Here is an 18349-nt window from a genome sequence, read left to right on the forward strand (position 1 = left end):
CGTTTAAAAATCACAGCTCTTCACTGTAACAAAACCTTATTTCAACAAACTATCAATGCGGCAATTATAACAATGAAGCAAATTATAACAATGAAGCAAATCTGAGTGTCTCTGCACTCACTTAATTTTTTATTTAGCCTAAGATTATATGTACGACGTTGTGTTAACTCTATGTGTTAACTCAAAATGACTAAAATACTCAAAAGTCAAGGGATGAGATGAGTTAGAATCTTGATTCATCATACAAAATAACTTTTTCTTCTTTTTAGATTCACATAAAACATCAGATTTCACACACATTGACAGACAAACGAAGACCGGTCACACACACTCACACCAAGTCAGTCGATCAAAGTTTTTGTGTCAGTCACCGTTCGAATCTTCACTGTTTTAAATGATCAATTTATTTCATTTAGACTTTTAATTTTTCAGGAGATATTGGTGTAGGCAATATATGAAATACAAAATGTGTTTTCTCTACAAGCCTTGTGATATGGTCTCTTGACCAAAGCAACAGATGCTGACGTGTACTTATCAGCTTCCCTATGACCACTTATAATAATCTCCTGTGGCCAATTTATATACGAATTTGAATTTTCTTAAAAAAAAATGTCTTTATACTGAGGTCTCGGATAACTCCAAAGAGTTCTAAGCAGATATAAAATGATATAAACATATATATTTAAAATGTGCTCGTATAGAACTGGAATTGACTTTTTCGGAGTTTTCTTGAACTGCCGTTTTGATTCCACCTTCAAACTTTTATGTTCGCAAGTCAATCAATTACCAGCATTCGTCTACTCCTTGACTAGTGAAAATAATTTTCACATATATTAATGACTAATGCGAACCATAGTCTCACGGTATTCCTACCCCAATGCATTAAAGGTCGGCCGTTGGCTCTATGACATCACTATGAACGGGTGATTTCCACCCTGCCCGCTCTAAAAGCGTATCCACTATTCCAGTTTAAACTCATCGATTTATTTCCTGCCCGAGCATGAGCGACTAGCCCTTCTTAATCACAAAAATATAACAACACAAGCCAGACAAGCTGCTCACAGCTGTCTGCTTTACCAAACACGTCTCACACCAGCTGCTGTTCACCCAATTTTTATCTTAATTCAAACATTTGGCTCCCCTTGGCCCACAATTTTAAACAATTTCAGCAGCCCCCCTGCGCAGAGGTAACAATGAAATGCTTACCGACGCAGAATCCTCTCTCCACTGTGATCTTTTGATTTGGGGAGGCCGGAAAAAGCGGTCAACCGTGCTCCACCAACAGAAATCAGCTGCGTAATGGTAGGAAAAAAATCCAACCTGCCGGCTTGTTACAGCTGATGTCGGTTGTCGGGGCACAGAGGACACGCTCCGCCGGGATCCAGATGCAAAATCTCACGAATTCGGGGTCACCATTATGTTGTGGAGAAATTAGAGTCGAATCACGCGTCGGTCAGCCGTCCATTGGGGAGTTTATTGAACAAACTGTCACAGCAAATATGCATACGGAATGTTACAAAATGTCCGCCGTCTTCCTTCTGTGATCTCTCTTTATGCTGGTCCTTATCAAAACAAGCGTACGTGGCACTCTCTGAAGGCGCCTAATGTTAAACAACTCTTCTAACTATCAACAATATTCATCTGAACCAGTCAGCAAGGCACACGATGTAACTAGGCCAGAAGTCATGAGAATGTCATGACATCCTTCTCCCACAGGCCCACGACACCTCCAGGAGGCTAGAGAGTGATCACTGGCGTCCCAGAGTCACCCCCCTAATGCCAGCCAACACTGCTCCTCACACCACAACAACCATCTTTTACAGCCACAAGCTACCTCAGCCTCTCACCAACTGCACACCAGTCACAGCGGGGTGGGGATGCAAACCCTGGTTCGGGTAGGGGGAGAAATAAAAGAGGTAAAGATAAGTAGGAATGGGATTCAAACCCTGGTTCAGGTAGGGGGTAATGAAAATATAGAGGGTGCCAGAGGTGGAGGCAGGATAAGACACACTAGCAGATTCAGCAGACAAACTCATCTAAACAGTCCTACAATCACTAAAAATGCCAGCAAAAACAAGGCCACACAATTCACTCAAAACCAACTCACCCAAAATGGCCGCCTGTGATACTACATGAGAAGTGAGGGAATGGTTCATGGACTGTATTTTACAGCCCTTTTGTAGTCTAATCCACCACTCAAAACACTTTTTTTTAAGCCACTGAACACATTGGAAGAGAATTCTTTCAAACACTGAAGTCTTTAGTATCATGTTGACATCAAAGAATTTCACAGTAATATATGTGGACACTTCAGTCTCATTCTTCCCATCTCTTGTCAGGCTTTTGTCTCACCCATTAAGCGGCTTGTCTGGTCCAAATCTGGTCGCAGGCCGGTAGAACGAGGGAGTGTTTACCGGCGCCCACTGCACACTGTCCCCCTCTACCCCCCTGACTACCTCATCCACCCTGAGAGACTCATTTTTGACTATGTGGAGAAGGAGGTAAAGGTAGGGTATGGTTTTTATCAATTATGCAGTTATTTTATGCAAAAGATTGTGTACTCTGAATATAGAAAATAAACTTTTTACTTTACCATGTATATCTCTTGTATTTTCTGTTGTACTTGTTTGTATTGGGGGTCATTATTTTTTAGTTGTAACTTATTATAAAAAGAAACAAAAAGATGGAGCACTGCAATGTTAATATTTCCCCTCAGGGATTAACAAACTAGAACTTAATTTGAATCTGAAACCAGTTCAGTCTAGAAATATAAAATAGGACTTGATTAGCACTGATATCATGACATAACCATGACTAACTGCTTGACTTTGATCTCTCCTCTTAGTTCCTAGGTCAACTCACCTGGGTGTCAGTTTCACTGAATCCTTCTAGTCGAGATGAACTTCTGCAGCTTCTGGACACAGCCAGGGTTGGTTACCAATGAGTTATCTATAAATCATCATTGCAAAGCTCTATGACGAACATGAGGTTTGTGTTGACGAAATGAAAAATACCAAGGTTATGAATAATAAATCCTCTGTACTGTATATCCTATTTGAAATATAAGCCAGGTTAGGAATGAGTGCTCTGTCATTAACTACATGGGGATCTGTGAAAGTGAACGATCCCTATGCTCATCAGAAATCATTAATGCTCCAAGGAGACAGTTTTCCATCTGACTCATCTATCAATAATCTAACACCTCATGTCACTGCATGTTCGTCAGTAGCAGCTGAAGGTACTGCCACTGAAGACGAGTGTGGACCAGGACTGTATTCTGAGTCTGTCTGCTCGCTGTCTGCTGCTGACATGGAGAAACAACGAGAAGCTGCTGATGAGGATACCCACACATGAGATCGCTGCTGCTTCCTACCTGAGAGATGACGCACTGCACCTGCTGGTCCTCAAAACAGGTGACAACACATCAACTCTGTTAGAAATTACGCTTTCACCTCCAGATTGCTAGTGTTAGACTATGAATCAAGTGCCGAGCCAAGTGGAAAACAGAATACACCCTCTTTCATGTACCAGAGCATGGATTTAAAAAACATTTGTTTTTTCCCTAGACTAAAAATGAGGAAAATACATATTTCATATGACCAACAACACATGGCATTTCAAAGTAAACACAAAAAAACTTGTGCTACAAAAGAAAATGGACCCAGTGAATAATTCCCTAAATTTAACAATTAATCTTCTAATACTAGCTCAGTCCCTAATAAAGAACCTCCTGATCCCTATAATTTCTGCAGTGCAGTGCTGACCAACATGTCATTGGGGTCATCAGGTGGGAACCTCCTTTTATCAGTGTTTCGTCTAGTTGGGCCCACAACACCTCCAGGAGGCTAGACAGTGATCACTCGTGTCCCAGAGTCACCCCCCTAATGCCAGCCATCACTGCACCTCACACCACAACAACCATCTTTTCTTCCACAACCACAGGCTACCCCAGCCTCTCACCAACTGCACAGCAGTCATAGCGGGGTGGGGATTCAAACCCTGGTTCGGGTAGGGGGTAATGAAAGTATAGAGGGTGCCAGAGGTGGAGGCAGGACAAGACATACTAGCAGATTCAACAGACAAACTCACCTAAACAGTCCTACAATCACTAAAAATGCCAGCAAAAACAAAGCCATACAGGCCAACTCACCTGAAATGGCCGCCTGGTTTCAAAGGGCTCACATGGGCCACACCCAGCACTTAAATATATCCTGGATTTCTTCTTTGCTTCTTCAAAGAGTCTGTTTACCCTAAGTGCTCCCCCTGCTGGGCCCCCAGCTGCTATTGCTTCTTCTAATCCAAATCCACTGACTGGACTTTACTGCCTCATCTGACACTTCCTTCACTATTTTCCTCACACTCTGTCCACTTACACCCAGCTCCCTCAACAATGAGACAACAGACTTTGCAACAAATCCTCTACATCCTACTTCCACTGGACAGATTCTAACTTTCCATCCTCGCTGCTCTGCTTCTGCCCCCAACTCCACATATCTAAGCTTTTTCCTTTCATATGCTTCTGCTACTAATTCCTCCCAAGGAACAGTCAGCTCTATGAAATAGACTCTCATTCTACTCCTAGACTATATCAGGCCTCAGATTTGTAGAGGCTATATCCTGGGGAACACCAAGCTTATTTCCTAAATCTACCTGCATCTCCAAAATCACAAGTATCCTCCAAGCTGGCGTGCCTCCTTATCGTCTTATTAAAGGTGATAGAGAATCAAAATCATCTTTTTCACGTTTTTGGTGTTAGTTCTGAGTCTCCCCGCTGTGGGGTGTACACACGAAGTGCCAGCAAGTGTCAGAACCTCTGTTTCAAGTACTCCCCCTTTTTTGAATTGCCCCCAGAAAATGGGCCAATCCGTGTTTGAGCATAAAGTGACGTAACTTTTGGCGCAATCGCCCCCCCACACCCAAATCCACAGCCACCCCCCTTTCAGACACGCCCCTTCACGGAGTACAGTTTCACAAACCTTGCACGATTCCGAGCAGGCTTCAGTCGGAATTTAATGCTCAGTAGAGGGTCAGTTCCGAATTTGCAACAACCCCAGCAATCAGTACAGCCTGTAAGTATCACATTTTATTTTGTTTTAAATGTGTGTTGTGCCATATTCCTGTTGTAAGAATTGCACGTTAGCTCTGGCTTGTTCATCTAAAGGGAATGAGCTAACCCCTTAGCAGCTAGCTATTTGCACTATTATGCAGGCGGTAAGTAAGCCTGCAAAGGCCAGCTTGCTTGTTTCAATGCATAACCTTTGGAAGTCACAGTAACCGAGGTAAAACAAAACAAATGAAGCCAAACGGAGTACTTTCTTTTCAGTGAGAGCAAGGGCAGCCAATCAAACAACGGCAACCAAATAGCGCCAACACCTACCTGCATTTCATAATGAGGTTGCCAGATAAGCTCAGAAACTACACCAATAAGGGCAAACGACGCATTCTAAACCCAGCATAGTAACATAGCTGTTTCAGAGAGCCTTTTAGGGAGGTTCTGAGCCATTACAGACCCAACCAATTTTTTTTGGGCTACATATCACATCACACCTTTCTCTATCACCTTTAACTTTCTCACCCTCTTGATCAAACTGAATTGCAACTCTCTTCACCTTAGACCCTCCTAAGTATACCTGCCTTCATTTATCTTCAATACCTGCAGCTAAGCTTCTTAATACTTGGTCATGTCGCCATGTATACCGGCCTTGTGACAGTGTCCATTTCAAGAACACTGCAAATAAAAGTTTTTTATAGAGTTTTATATATATAGATATAAATTTAACACTGGCACCAGGTAAATTTTGGTTGAGAGTAACGGTAACGATAGTAAACTTGCCTAAACAACATCAATGACAAACCTGACTTGGAAACATATGTGAGGGTAAGGATCTGACAAATGGCATGAACAAACCGGGAGACTAAATACTGTGGAGGGTGAATGAGTGCAGCTGATGATAATGAACACAGGTGAAGGGAGTGGAACTGATGGAAGGGCAGGAGAAAGACGGAGGCAAAAGTGGGGAAATGGCAAAACTAAAGACGAGACAGAAACACAGAACATGACAAAAACGTAAAATGCAGAACATGACAAAAGTATTCAAGGAATCTGGAGGAATTTCAGTTTGTGAAGGACAAGAGAGCAGTAACCATTCATAAATGCCCCTTTAAACTTTAATATGCAAAAAGAATAAGCCCATGGGCCCTTTTTCACATTTAGCGTTTCTCTGGCAAAGAAGCATCGGCAGGGCACTCTGAAGTGCTTGCTGCTGGCATTGCACCAAAATGTACTCTGACGCAGCAGTATCTTTTATTTTATTTCTATATCTCACCAACACATCTTCAGTTTAACCTTTGCCGCATTAGCCTAATCTTCACGAACACATCTTCCCTAGGATGTCAATGCAGTTTTCAACAAAACAATGTACAACCACATTCTGCACATATTTCAAACGCATGGCTGAAGAAGAAGAGGATACGGGGACTGACCTGTATAAAAATCCCATACTGTTACACAACTTCACTGAATTAAACTGAATGGATTTATACTTAACCAGTCTCAGATGAAAACATATTATTGCATTATAAATAATTGAGTGAATAATAACTAAACAAACAAAAAAAGCCAAATTAAATAAAAAAAAATGAATAAAACTGATGGAAACTATAAATGATGCCGTGACAAAGGCATGATTGAAATCTCCAGAGATCACCATGAATGCATTTGGGTGTTGGATTTGTATCCCCTCAACAACTGCATTGGTGACATGCTGCTGCTGACCCAGATGCAGTGTAAACCCAGGTCTCCAGTCCACCACAGGGCCACACAGAGACAAGCCAGACACACAACCATTCACCCTCAAACTTACTCACACCACTTCAACACTTCAGTTTAGAATGACCAATGAACCTGACATGCTGACATGTTTTTGGATGGTGGGAGGAAGCCAGAGTACCCAGAGAGAACCCACGCATACACGGGGAGAACATGCAAACTCTGAACAGATTCGAACCAGGAACCTATTTGCTGTGAGGCCACAGTTCACATAATATGTGAATGACTATTATCCAGTCTTGGTTTAATACTTAAGCTTCGGTAAAGCCTCTGAATATTTATTCCATCTCTGCAAAATCAAGACTTAAAATTAGCCTGACCTGACTGACCAGTAGCCTAGAAATCTCGACGCCCCTAGCGACCGCAAATTGAATTTGCTCCTGGGCTAGTCTAGTCAGTTGTGGTCGTTTTGCGAGGCTGAAAATGGAAACTTAATCAGGCCAATCAAATCGTGAGGAGCGGGGTCGGAGGCCGGGCTACCTAGTGAAAACAGAGGTGCTACGTTTCAGTGTGTAGTTCCAGAGAGAGGTAAACAATGGCTGCGCCCAGCCAACAGTCTTTCGAGTTGGCTTTGGCAGCGACTCTAGAAGATTTTAATATAAATTTTTCTTTGCGAGACGAACAGATAACTGCACTTAAGTTTTTCTTGAAAAAAAAGGAAGTTTTTGGAGTTTTGCCCACCGGGTACGTCGCGCTGACTACGTAATCCTTCTTCATCGCTCTGATTGGTTGTTGCGCCATCCTATTGCGTGGCGTTGAGTGCAGAAGCAACTTAACAGACAACCGTTTATCCCGCCCACACTGCTATCCAGCTTCACTAGACCCCTGTACAGCTTTTTGCTGTACGGGTCTGGCTTGCTAGGCTAACTGACTAGAGCAGCAGAGAACTTTTCCTCTTTGCTGGCAAATGGTTCCATACACTGAACGAACAGTCTTATGTCCTCAGATATTAAGAATGCCATCAAAAAATGTCATAAAATCCCAATATACTGTATTTACCTAATTATTTGTGTGCCCTTGGTTTTGTTGAAAAACATTCAGAATTCAATGTCAAAATGTCATACGATAGTCTCACAAAAGCAGAAGATGGGCCATCTATTCAATGTCTCACAATGACAAAGGTCGTGCAAATAGTCAGCTGCTTTATTTTCAATCTACATCTCACAGGTCTAAATGTAGATTCTGTGGTTGCCGGGGACGACAGCTTGGACAGGAAAAAGCCACCAGGCATCAATGGGCGTCGCCAAACTATGAGCTCCAATGCTGACCCACGACCTTCCGGAGGTACAATGGAGCGGCGACACACCATCTGTGGAGTCGACTGGAGGCCATCACTGTCCAGAAGTAACCATGACAAAAACCAGAATATGGAGAGGGGAGGGGGAGAGAGGGGAGGGGGAGGGGGAGGAGGAGAGAGGGGGGGTGGAGGGAGCTTAGAGAGAAAGAGAGTAGGTGGAAGTTGGGAGAGGAGGCAGCAAACGCGTAAAACAGGAGGGAGCTGGGAGAACCGCAGAGCAAGACCCATGAGTGGGAGTTGGGGGGTGGGTGTAGGAGGAGCTGGTGGGGGGAGCTGGGAGAAGAGACATGGGGGGGGTGGAGGAGGTGGGAGCTGGGAGAGGAGGGGAGGAGGTGGTGGTGGTGGAGGTGGGGGGAGCTGGGAGCGACGACAAGCCTGCACTGGAAGCTGGGAAAGAGGGAAGAGCTATGGTAGCTGGGAAAGGAGGAACTACAACCCCCTGGAGCCCACCCCGTGCCCTGATGCCTACTGCAACCTGGTCATCCTTGCTGTGGAGAACAGGGTGCGTCACTTGGTCAGCAGAAAATACTTACAGCAAGTTGTTCACATGATTTTTGATTTTACTCTTAATGAAAATGTAACGAAAAAAATCAAAGAAAATTGGGCTGAATGGGGGCCAAAGTTATCCAATGCTGATTGGCCTCTAAGGCAGAAATAATGACAATCCAGAGAGAGGGGAAAAGCTTGCACACTGGAACACAATGCTCTAACCAACAGAAGTCACTCAGCTGATTCGGCAACATCATTTTCTCTTTTTCAAAGCGCACACTTACTGGTCAGAATTAGCTGGTGGAACAGTGGACAGTTCACAAGAACATCCGTTTTTGTGCCAATACCACCGCTGTGTGAAAAGAGAACAAAAACGCATCTCTGCCTTTTCTATGTCCCGTTTCCACAGACTTTGTCCCCCAAGGAAAAAGCTTTTCAATTTTTATCAAACAAAACTTCATAGCACCAATGAGAAGCTCTTATTTAGCTCTTGTTCCCATTCAGCACTAATAATACAAGGGGGAACAGCAGGTAGGTAGGCCTGTATTTAGTCACTTTTTTTTTTAAGTAAAAAGTAAAAGAAAGTGGTCTATGAACTTTTATGCATGTTACACAACTTCTAATCATTTTTATACAGTTACCTGAATATAACTGTAAAGTTTCTACTTCACCAGTCTCAGATGAAAACATATTATTGTATTATAAATGATTGAGTGAATAATAACTAAACAAACAAAAAATAAAGCCAAATTAAATTAAAAAAATGAATAAAACTGATGGAAACTATAAATGATGCCGTGACAAAGGCATGATTGAAATCTCCAAAGATCACCATGAATGCATTTGGGTGTTGGATTTGTATCCCCTCAACAACTGCGTTGATGACATGCTGCTGCTGACCCAGATGCAGTGTAAACCCAGGTCTCCAGTCCACCACAGGGCCACACAGAGACAAGCCAGACACACAACCATACACCCTCAAACTTACTCACACACTCACAAACTAACACAGTGTGACTCAAACCAGAGAAAGAGGGGTAACTCTAGCCTGTTTCACACAGGGAGGTAACTCATACCAGAGAAAGAGGGGTAACTCTAGCCTGTTTCACACAGGGAGGTGACTCAAACCAGAGAAAGAGGGGTAACTCCAGCCTGTTTCACACAGGGAGGTGACTGAAACCAGAGAAAGAGGGGTAACTCTCGTCTGTTTCACAAAGGGAGGTAACTCAAACCAGAGAAAGAGGGGTAACTCTCGCCTGTTTCACACAGGGAGGTGACTGAAACCAGAGAAAGAGGGGTAACTCTAGCCTGTTTCACACAGGGAGGTGACTGAAACCAGAGAAAGAGGGGTAACTCTAGCCTGTTTCACACAGGGAGGTGACTGAAACCAGAGAAAGAGGGGTAACTCTAGCCTGTTTCACACAGAGAGGTGACTGAAACCAGAGAAAGAGGGGTAACTCCAGCCTGTTTCACAAAGGGAGGTGACTCAAACCAGAGAAAGAGGGGTAACTCCAGCCTGTTTCACACAGGGAGGTGACTCAAACCAGAGAAAGAGGGGTAACTCCAGCCTGTTTCACAAAGGGAGGTGACTGAAACCAGAGAAAGAGGGGTAACTCTCGTCTGTTTCACAAAGGGAGGTAACTCAAACCAGAGAAAGAGGGGTAACTCTAGCCTGTTTCACACATGGAGGTGACTCATACCAGAGAAAGAGGGGTAACTCTAGCCTGTTTCACACAGGGAGGTGACTCAAACCAGAGAAAGAGGGGTAACTCTAGCCTGTTTCACACAGGGAAGTAACTCAAACCAGAGAAAGAGGGGTAACTCCAGCCTGTTTCACACAGGGAGGTGACTCAAACCAGAGAAAGAGGGGTAACTCTAGCCTGTTTCACACAGGGAAGTAACTCAAACCAGAGAAAGAGGGGTAACTCCATTCTGTTTCACACAGGGAGGTGACTCATACCAGAGAAAGAGGGGTAACTCCAGTCTGTTTCACACAGGGAGGTGACTCAAACCAGAGAAAGAGGGATAACTCTAGCCTGTTTCACACAGGGAGGTAACTCATACCAGAGAAAGAGGGATAACTCTAGCCTGTTTCACACAGGGAGGTAACTCAAACCAGAGAAAGAGGGGTAACTCTAGCCTGTTTCACACAGGGAGGTAACTCATACCAGAGAACGAGGGGTAACTCTAGCCTGTTTCACACAGGGAGGTAACTCATACCAGAGAAAGAGGGGTAACTCTAGCCTGTTTCACACAGGGAGGTAACTCAAACCAGAGAAAGAGGGGTAACTCTAGCCTGTTTCACACAGGGAGGTAACTCATACCAGAGAAAGAGGGGTAACTCTAGCTTGTTTCACACAGGGAGGTAACTCAAACCAGAGAAAGAGGGGTAACTCTAGCCTGTTTCACACAGGGAGGTGACTCAAACCAGAGAAAGAGGGGTAACTCTAGCCTGTTTCACACAGGGAGGTAACTCATACCAGAGAAAGAGGGGTAACTCCAGCCTGTTTCACACAGGGAGGTAACTCATACCAGAGAAAGAGGGGTAACTCCAGCCTGTTTCACACAGGGAGGTGACTGAAACCAGAGAAAGAGGGGTAACTCTCGTCTGTTTCACAAAGGGAGGTAACTCAAACCAGAGAAAGAGGGGTAACTCTCGCCTGTTTCACACAGGGAGGTGACTGAAACCAGAGAAAGAGGGGTAACTCTAGCCTGTTTCACACAGGGAGGTGACTGAAACCAGAGAAAGAGGGGTAACTCTAGCCTGTTTCACACAGGGAGGTGACTGAAACCAGAGAAAGAGGGGTAACTCCAGCCTGTTTCACAAAGGGAGGTGACTCAAACCAGAGAAAGAGGGGTAACTCCAGCCTGTTTCACACAGGGAGGTGACTCAAACCAGAGAAAGAGGGGTAACTCCAGCCTGTTTCACAAAGGGAGGTGACTGAAACCAGAGAAAGAGGGGTAACTCTCGTCTGTTTCACAAAGGGAGGTAACTCAAACCAGAGAAAGAGGGGTAACTCTAGCCTGTTTCACACATGGAGGTGACTCATACCAGAGAAAGAGGGGTAACTCTAGCCTGTTTCACACAGGGAGGTGACTCAAACCAGAGAAAGAGGGGTAACTCTAGCCTGTTTCACACAGGGAAGTAACTCAAACCAGAGAAAGAGGGGTAACTCCAGCCTGTTTCACACAGGGAGGTGACTCAAACCAGAGAAAGAGGGGTAACTCTAGCCTGTTTCACACAGGGAAGTAACTCAAACCAGAGAAAGAGGGGTAACTCCATTCTGTTTCACACAGGGAGGTGACTCATACCAGAGAAAGAGGGGTAACTCCAGTCTGTTTCACACAGGGAGGTGACTCAAACCAGAGAAAGAGGGATAACTCTAGCCTGTTTCACACAGGGAGGTAACTCATACCAGAGAAAGAGGGATAACTCTAGCCTGTTTCACACAGGGAGGTAACTCAAACCAGAGAAAGAGGGGTAACTCTAGCCTGTTTCACACAGGGAGGTAACTCATACCAGAGAACGAGGGGTAACTCTAGCCTGTTTCACACAGGGAGGTAACTCATACCAGAGAAAGAGGGGTAACTCTAGCCTGTTTCACACAGGGAGGTAACTCAAACCAGAGAAAGAGGGGTAACTCTAGCCTGTTTCACACAGGGAGGTAACTCATACCAGAGAAAGAGGGGTAACTCTAGCTTGTTTCACACAGGGAGGTAACTCAAACCAGAGAAAGAGGGGTAACTCTAGCCTGTTTCACACAGGGAGGTGACTCAAACCAGAGAAAGAGGGGTAACTCTAGCCTGTTTCACACAGGGAGGTAACTCATACCAGAGAAAGAGGGGTAACTCCAGCCTGTTTCACACAGGGAGGTGACTCATACCAGAGAAAGAGGGGTAACTCCAGCCTGTTTCACACAGGGAGGTGACTGAAACCAGAGAAAGAGGGGTAACTCTCGTCTGTTTCACAAAGGGAGGTAACTCAAACCAGAGAAAGAGGGGTAACTCTCGCCTGTTTCACACAGGGAGGTGACTGAAACCAGAGAAAGAGGGGTAACTCTAGCCTGTTTCACACAGGGAGGTGACTGAAACCAGAGAAAGAGGGGTAACTCTAGCCTGTTTCACACAGGGAGGTGACTGAAACCAGAGAAAGAGGGGTAACTCTAGCCTGTTTCACACAGAGAGGTGACTGAAACCAGAGAAAGAGGGGTAACTCCAGCCTGTTTCACAAAGGGAGGTGACTGAAACCAGAGAAAGAGGGGTAACTCCAGCCTGTTTCACACAGGGAGGTGACTCAAACCAGAGAAAGAGGGGTAACTCCAGCCTGTTTCACAAAGGGAGGTGACTGAAACCAGAGAAAGAGGGGTAACTCTCGTCTGTTTCACAAAGGGAGGTAACTCAAACCAGAGAAAGAGGGGTAACTCTAGCCTGTTTCACACATGGAGGTGACTCATACCAGAGAAAGAGGGGTAACTCTAGCCTGTTTCACACAGGGAGGTGACTCAAACCAGAGAAAGAGGGGTAACTCTAGCCTGTTTCACACAGGGAAGTAACTCAAACCAGAGAAAGAGGGGTAACTCCAGCCTGTTTCACACAGGGAGGTGACTCAAACCAGAGAAAGAGGGGTAACTCTAGCCTGTTTCACACAGGGAAGTAACTCAAACCAGAGAAAGAGGGGTAACTCCATTCTGTTTCACACAGGGAGGTGACTCATACCAGAGAAAGAGGGGTAACTCCAGTCTGTTTCACACAGGGAGGTGACTCAAACCAGAGAAAGAGGGATAACTCTAGCCTGTTTCACACAGGGAGGTAACTCATACCAGAGAAAGAGGGATAACTCTAGCCTGTTTCACACAGGGAGGTAACTCAAACCAGAGAAAGAGGGGTAACTCTAGCCTGTTTCACACAGGGAGGTAACTCATACCAGAGAACGAGGGGTAACTCTAGCCTGTTTCACACAGGGAGGTAACTCATACCGGAGAAAGAGGGGTAACTCTAGCCTGTTTCACACAGGGAGGTAACTCAAACCAGAGAAAGAGGGGTAACTCTAGCCTGTTTCACACAGGGAGGTAACTCATACCAGAGAAAGAGGGGTAACTCTAGCTTGTTTCACACAGGGAGGTAACTCAAACCAGAGAAAGAGGGGTAACTCTAGCCTGTTTCACACAGGGAGGTGACTCAAACCAGAGAAAGAGGGGTAACTCTAGCCTGTTTCACACAGGGAGGTAACTCATACCAGAGAAAGAGGGGTAACTCCAGCCTGTTTCACACAGGGAGGTAACTCATACCAGAGAAAGAGGGGTAACTCCAGCCTGTTTCACACAGGGAGGTGACTCAAACCAGAGAAAGAGGGGTAACTCCAGCCTGTTTCACACAGGGAGGTAACTCATACCAGAGAAAGAGGGGTAACTCTAGCCTGTTTCACAAAGGGAGGTAACTCATACCAGAGAAAGAGGGGTAACTCTCGTCTGTTTCACAAAGGGAGGTAACTCAAACCAGAGAAAGAGGGGTAACTCCAGCCTGTTTCACACAGGGAGGTAAATTAAGCTCTCGTCAGTTACCGTAGTAACAGACTCTATTAACCTAACCTGGTCGGGACCAGGTTTTTCTCTCTGTCTCCGCCCTTTTTCAGCCACACACGCCATTTGATTTCCTCATACATTCATTCATTCATTCGTTCATTCATTCATTCATTCATTCAGAGCGAGTTCTTCTACTTCTAGAAGTCCATTTGTCCATATGTCAAAACATTTGTCAGTAGTGGCTATAGTGCAGTTCAGTGCAAAACAAAATGGCTGTGGTAAAAAGAAAAGGGGGTTGGGGAACAGGTAAGTTAAAGGACAAGACCGTTTTTTTGACATTGGGCCCTTGATTTCACATTATAACATGATGGGGGGCAGCAAGACGATGACGACGTCCATGCGCTACACTGAAGCTTGTAGAGTGTTAATCCAACATGACAGCGGACACAACGTTACCGTTCGATGCAGCCTTAGAAAGTGTTTCGGACTAGATTCACCCTAGGGTCATTTGAACCGTGACATCCAGCCAAGTAGCCCACCCGAAGTTTTTCCGATCTTGGCTGAACATCAGCTGAGTTACTGAGTTATCCCGAATAGCTTAGTACAAGCGCTAACGGACCCTGGCAGTATCTCCAAAATTACCGCACTAAAATCACATGCCATGACACCAAACTTCTACAGTAGTACAAATATGGTCTGTACTCACAAAACGATGCATTTGGAAGTTTGTACATAGTCCAGGAGTTCATTATTATCAACACAAGCCTAATAGCTTCTCTGCTGCTAAAGCTGCGTCGACGTCACTTCTGGGAGCTGGTAGCTTCAAAGTAAGATGAGGGTTGATCTACTACTGTAGACAACAATCAATCAATCAATCAATCAATTATACTTTATTAATCCCCGAGGGGAAATTCCAGTTTCGGTCCAGACAGACAACACAGAAAACAAACAGGGAGAGAGAGTGTGACCAGGCATCGCAGCCCACTGTGCAGGCGCCGCCAGATAAGAAGGAAGGGGAACAACATTGGGTGAGGGGAGGGAAAAAAAATCATACTTCACACTGTACCCTTATTAGGATACGGTCTGAGATCTCAAAAAACCTCAGCACAGAAAAAAAGCAACATAAACACAAAACAATACCTTAAGCAATGGGACAGTGAAGAGGTGAGGAATTGCATGTGTTATAAATGAGCATGTATGTGTATGCATGAGTGTTTGTTCAATAAGTCTGCACAGAATGTTGGATCAGGCAATTGTCCTTGACAAGTTGGAATATGTCAGCCAGTTCCACAACAAATCTCACAGGAGTGCAGGAAGGGAGGGGGAGCACATGGGAGTGAGCCTCATGTTATCATAACAAACGTGGACAATGATTATGCAGCTGGCTACAAGGCCAGTATGGGGCACCAGATTGGAATAACAATTAATTTAATTTAGGTCAGACAGACAACTGATTGCGCTCTCTGTCTTTCTGTCCATTGCTGGTATCTCATGGCGAAGTCCCGAATTCAGCCGAATTGTGGGATGTGGACCCTTTCCGCCCGGTCCAAGCGATCAATCAACCATTCTCCCAGGTCAATCCACTTCTCTTCTGAGTCCAGGAATCTCAGCCAGCCTGCGAACCTGCGCAAGGATCACATCCAGTTTCCGATTCTGCTCCCGTAGCATCTCAGTCTGAGCGTTGATTGCCCTTGTGACCCCATCAAACGCTTTCCACGATCTCTTAATTTCACAAAATACCAGGTATCCTCCAACTCCAAACAGCAGGAACCCGAGTATCATAAATCCAAATATGTAGACGTCTTCCGCGTCCTCGACAGCCAGCATCGCCAAACACACGGTGCGCCACTTCCCCCATGCATCCTCCGTGTATCCAGCGAAGAAAGTCCCGTCGGGGCAAGACGCTTGTCCTTTCGTCATCTTCGCGGTTGAAAAAATTTGATCAATAGCATTAAGACCCCAGCTGACCAAATCCATGTTAATTTGGCTTCGTCTGATATGTAAAAAGATGCTCAAAAGACACAGACACAGACAGGCTGAGCAGGGCAAAAAAGGGAGGGAGGAGCAGAGAGAAATGCGACCTCTTCCACCGAGAGCCAAGAGAGAAAGCAAGGCTGCTCAATTTCTCCATTATTAAAATAAATTCACAACTCTACAACGTAAAAATTCATGTAGAACATAGCATATAGGCCTACTTTGTTGTCAATTTAAGTAGCTTAGAGCGCAAGTTTACTTTTATTTTACTTTTTTTTCTTCTTCCTCGTCGAATTTCTGTTGTCATCTTGTATAAGTGATACAATTGGCTATGAATCGCGCGCAAAGCAGCATGGGAAGAACCTGACGTCATTTGATAGACATTCGTAGCGCCCAATAAACGGCTCTAGGCATTCGTAAACCACGCCTCAAATACGAGAAAATGCACACCTAGTTCCCAGACCACCATCTCATCGAGATGTGGACGCGTCAGCCAGGCTAGTAACCCGGATTTTTTTAAGTAAGCGACGCACCTCCACGTTATCAGTGCTAGTGTACAGTATTTAATAAATTATAAACAGCATAGTTTGTGCCTGTATAACATTGCCCATAGGAAACCGTTTCATGGCCGAATATCTCAAGAGAGCAGCCAGACGCCTCTCGAATATCTTCGGAACAGCTCCAAATTACCAACTACAAGCAGGGGTGAGTAGAACATCATGTTATAATGTGAAATCAAGGGCCCAATGTCAAAAAAACGGTCTTGTCCTTTAACACTGTGTTTGAATGATATGGATGGAATCAAAACTTTGCTTGGGTGTAAATAATACAACCCCCTGTGGCAGCTACCTCTGTGTGTGTTTATGTGTGCAGGATGCAGCAGAGGAGTACTGTTCTTTGATTTGCCAGATGTTCCAGATTATCTATGGACATCAGACTATCGAATGTGTTGACAGGGCAGGCTTTCACCACACAGTGCCAGACCGCTATTGGCTGCAGAGGAGTGAGTATCACACAGTTTTTGCTCGTCAGAAGTTGAGTATAATATAGTAAAATATAGATGGACAATTTGATTCCAGATTTAAAAATAAATACTCAAGCCAAACTGTTTTGCAGTTTGCCTTGAAAACTATTTATCAGCACAGGATGAACGTTAATATTCTGTGTGAATCGGTGTCGCTTCCTCTAAGATTTTACTCAGGTCCCTTTTTGTATAAAAGTTCTGTTTAATAGTTTTGCATGCATTCACTGATCCCAGTTTTGATGCCCATGAGATCAACCATTTATATTTCTCAGTTTTCACTGTCAGGATTCCTGACACCCAGCTGATAATCGGCATTTCGCAATGTTTTGAGCATCGATGTCTTGTCTTCTTCGCTGTAACCATTTGAACGGTTAGACCTACACAATGCCTGATTTTACCAAATTGAATCCAATACTCTGATCTACTGTTCAGAATAGGGAATTACCTCTGTCGTATGGTTAAATGTTCGTAGTGATATTGTACAATGCATGAAGTTTATGTAGAGAACAAGTTATGTGATGTTAGTTTAGATTAAAACACATGTCTAAACTCATTAAAACATACCTAAACAAGTCAGAACTATGTTGTATACTAAAAACTGAACAAATATTGACCAGACTTTGATTATATTATTTGCCTTATTGAGCAGTGTATAAAGTTCTGCTTCATCCTGCACTGCAAAGTCATCTCCTTGTAGTTGGCAGTGGAAGGATGTCATCGAAACACAGAAGGGGTTCTTGCCATCGCTGCTGCTTCTATTCTTCAGTTTGGTGTTTGGCAGCCAACCCCTTTTATTTCACACCACTTTCAGGATCTAGGAAAAAAGTGATAATTACAAAGTAGTTTATTCTTTGCATCTTTTAAAGATTTTTCTGGGCTCTGGAGGCATTTATTCGACCCAGTGTAGAAACAGGATTGGCATACAGGAAGGGGATATAAGTTGGGACTTGAACCTGGGCTTGCTATGACAAGGACTTTCATCGTCTGTGCATAGGGCACTTCATTGAATTGAAATGAATTCTGCTGCCTCTATGGGGATGCCACTCTAATTTCAGTAGCAAACATCAGAAGAAAATGGCTTTGAATGGTAATCAGGTTGTTTAATGCTCTCTCTTTGTGTTTCTGTACAGGTGACAGCTGTCTGACTGACATGTCCTATAGTTATGATCCAGAGTTTAGCTGCTGCAGCTCATAGTGAGTAACATTTTGTCCAG

The 18349-nt window shown here is 44.4% G+C and overlaps 1 protein-coding gene across 1 annotated transcript in view; it reads left to right on the forward strand.

Moving 5' to 3' along the window:
- The window catches only part of ccm2l (CCM2 like scaffold protein), a 37836-nt gene that overhangs the window by 11766 nt on the left and 7721 nt on the right, over positions 1-18349 (forward strand). Inside the window, exons 2-7 of the mRNA XM_075475404.1 lie at positions 2340-2507; positions 2846-2929; positions 3230-3413; positions 7997-8628; positions 16985-17114; positions 18266-18329. Coding sequence (XP_075331519.1) covers positions 2340-2507; positions 2846-2929; positions 3230-3413; positions 7997-8628; positions 16985-17114; positions 18266-18329 — 1262 coding nt within the window. The remainder of the gene's footprint in view (positions 1-2339; positions 2508-2845; positions 2930-3229; positions 3414-7996; positions 8629-16984; positions 17115-18265; positions 18330-18349) is intronic.

The sequence above is a fragment of the Odontesthes bonariensis genome, chromosome 10 (genome assembly GCF_027942865.1).
Source record: "Odontesthes bonariensis isolate fOdoBon6 chromosome 10, fOdoBon6.hap1, whole genome shotgun sequence".
NCBI classification, from domain to species: Eukaryota; Metazoa; Chordata; class Actinopteri; order Atheriniformes; family Atherinopsidae; genus Odontesthes; species Odontesthes bonariensis.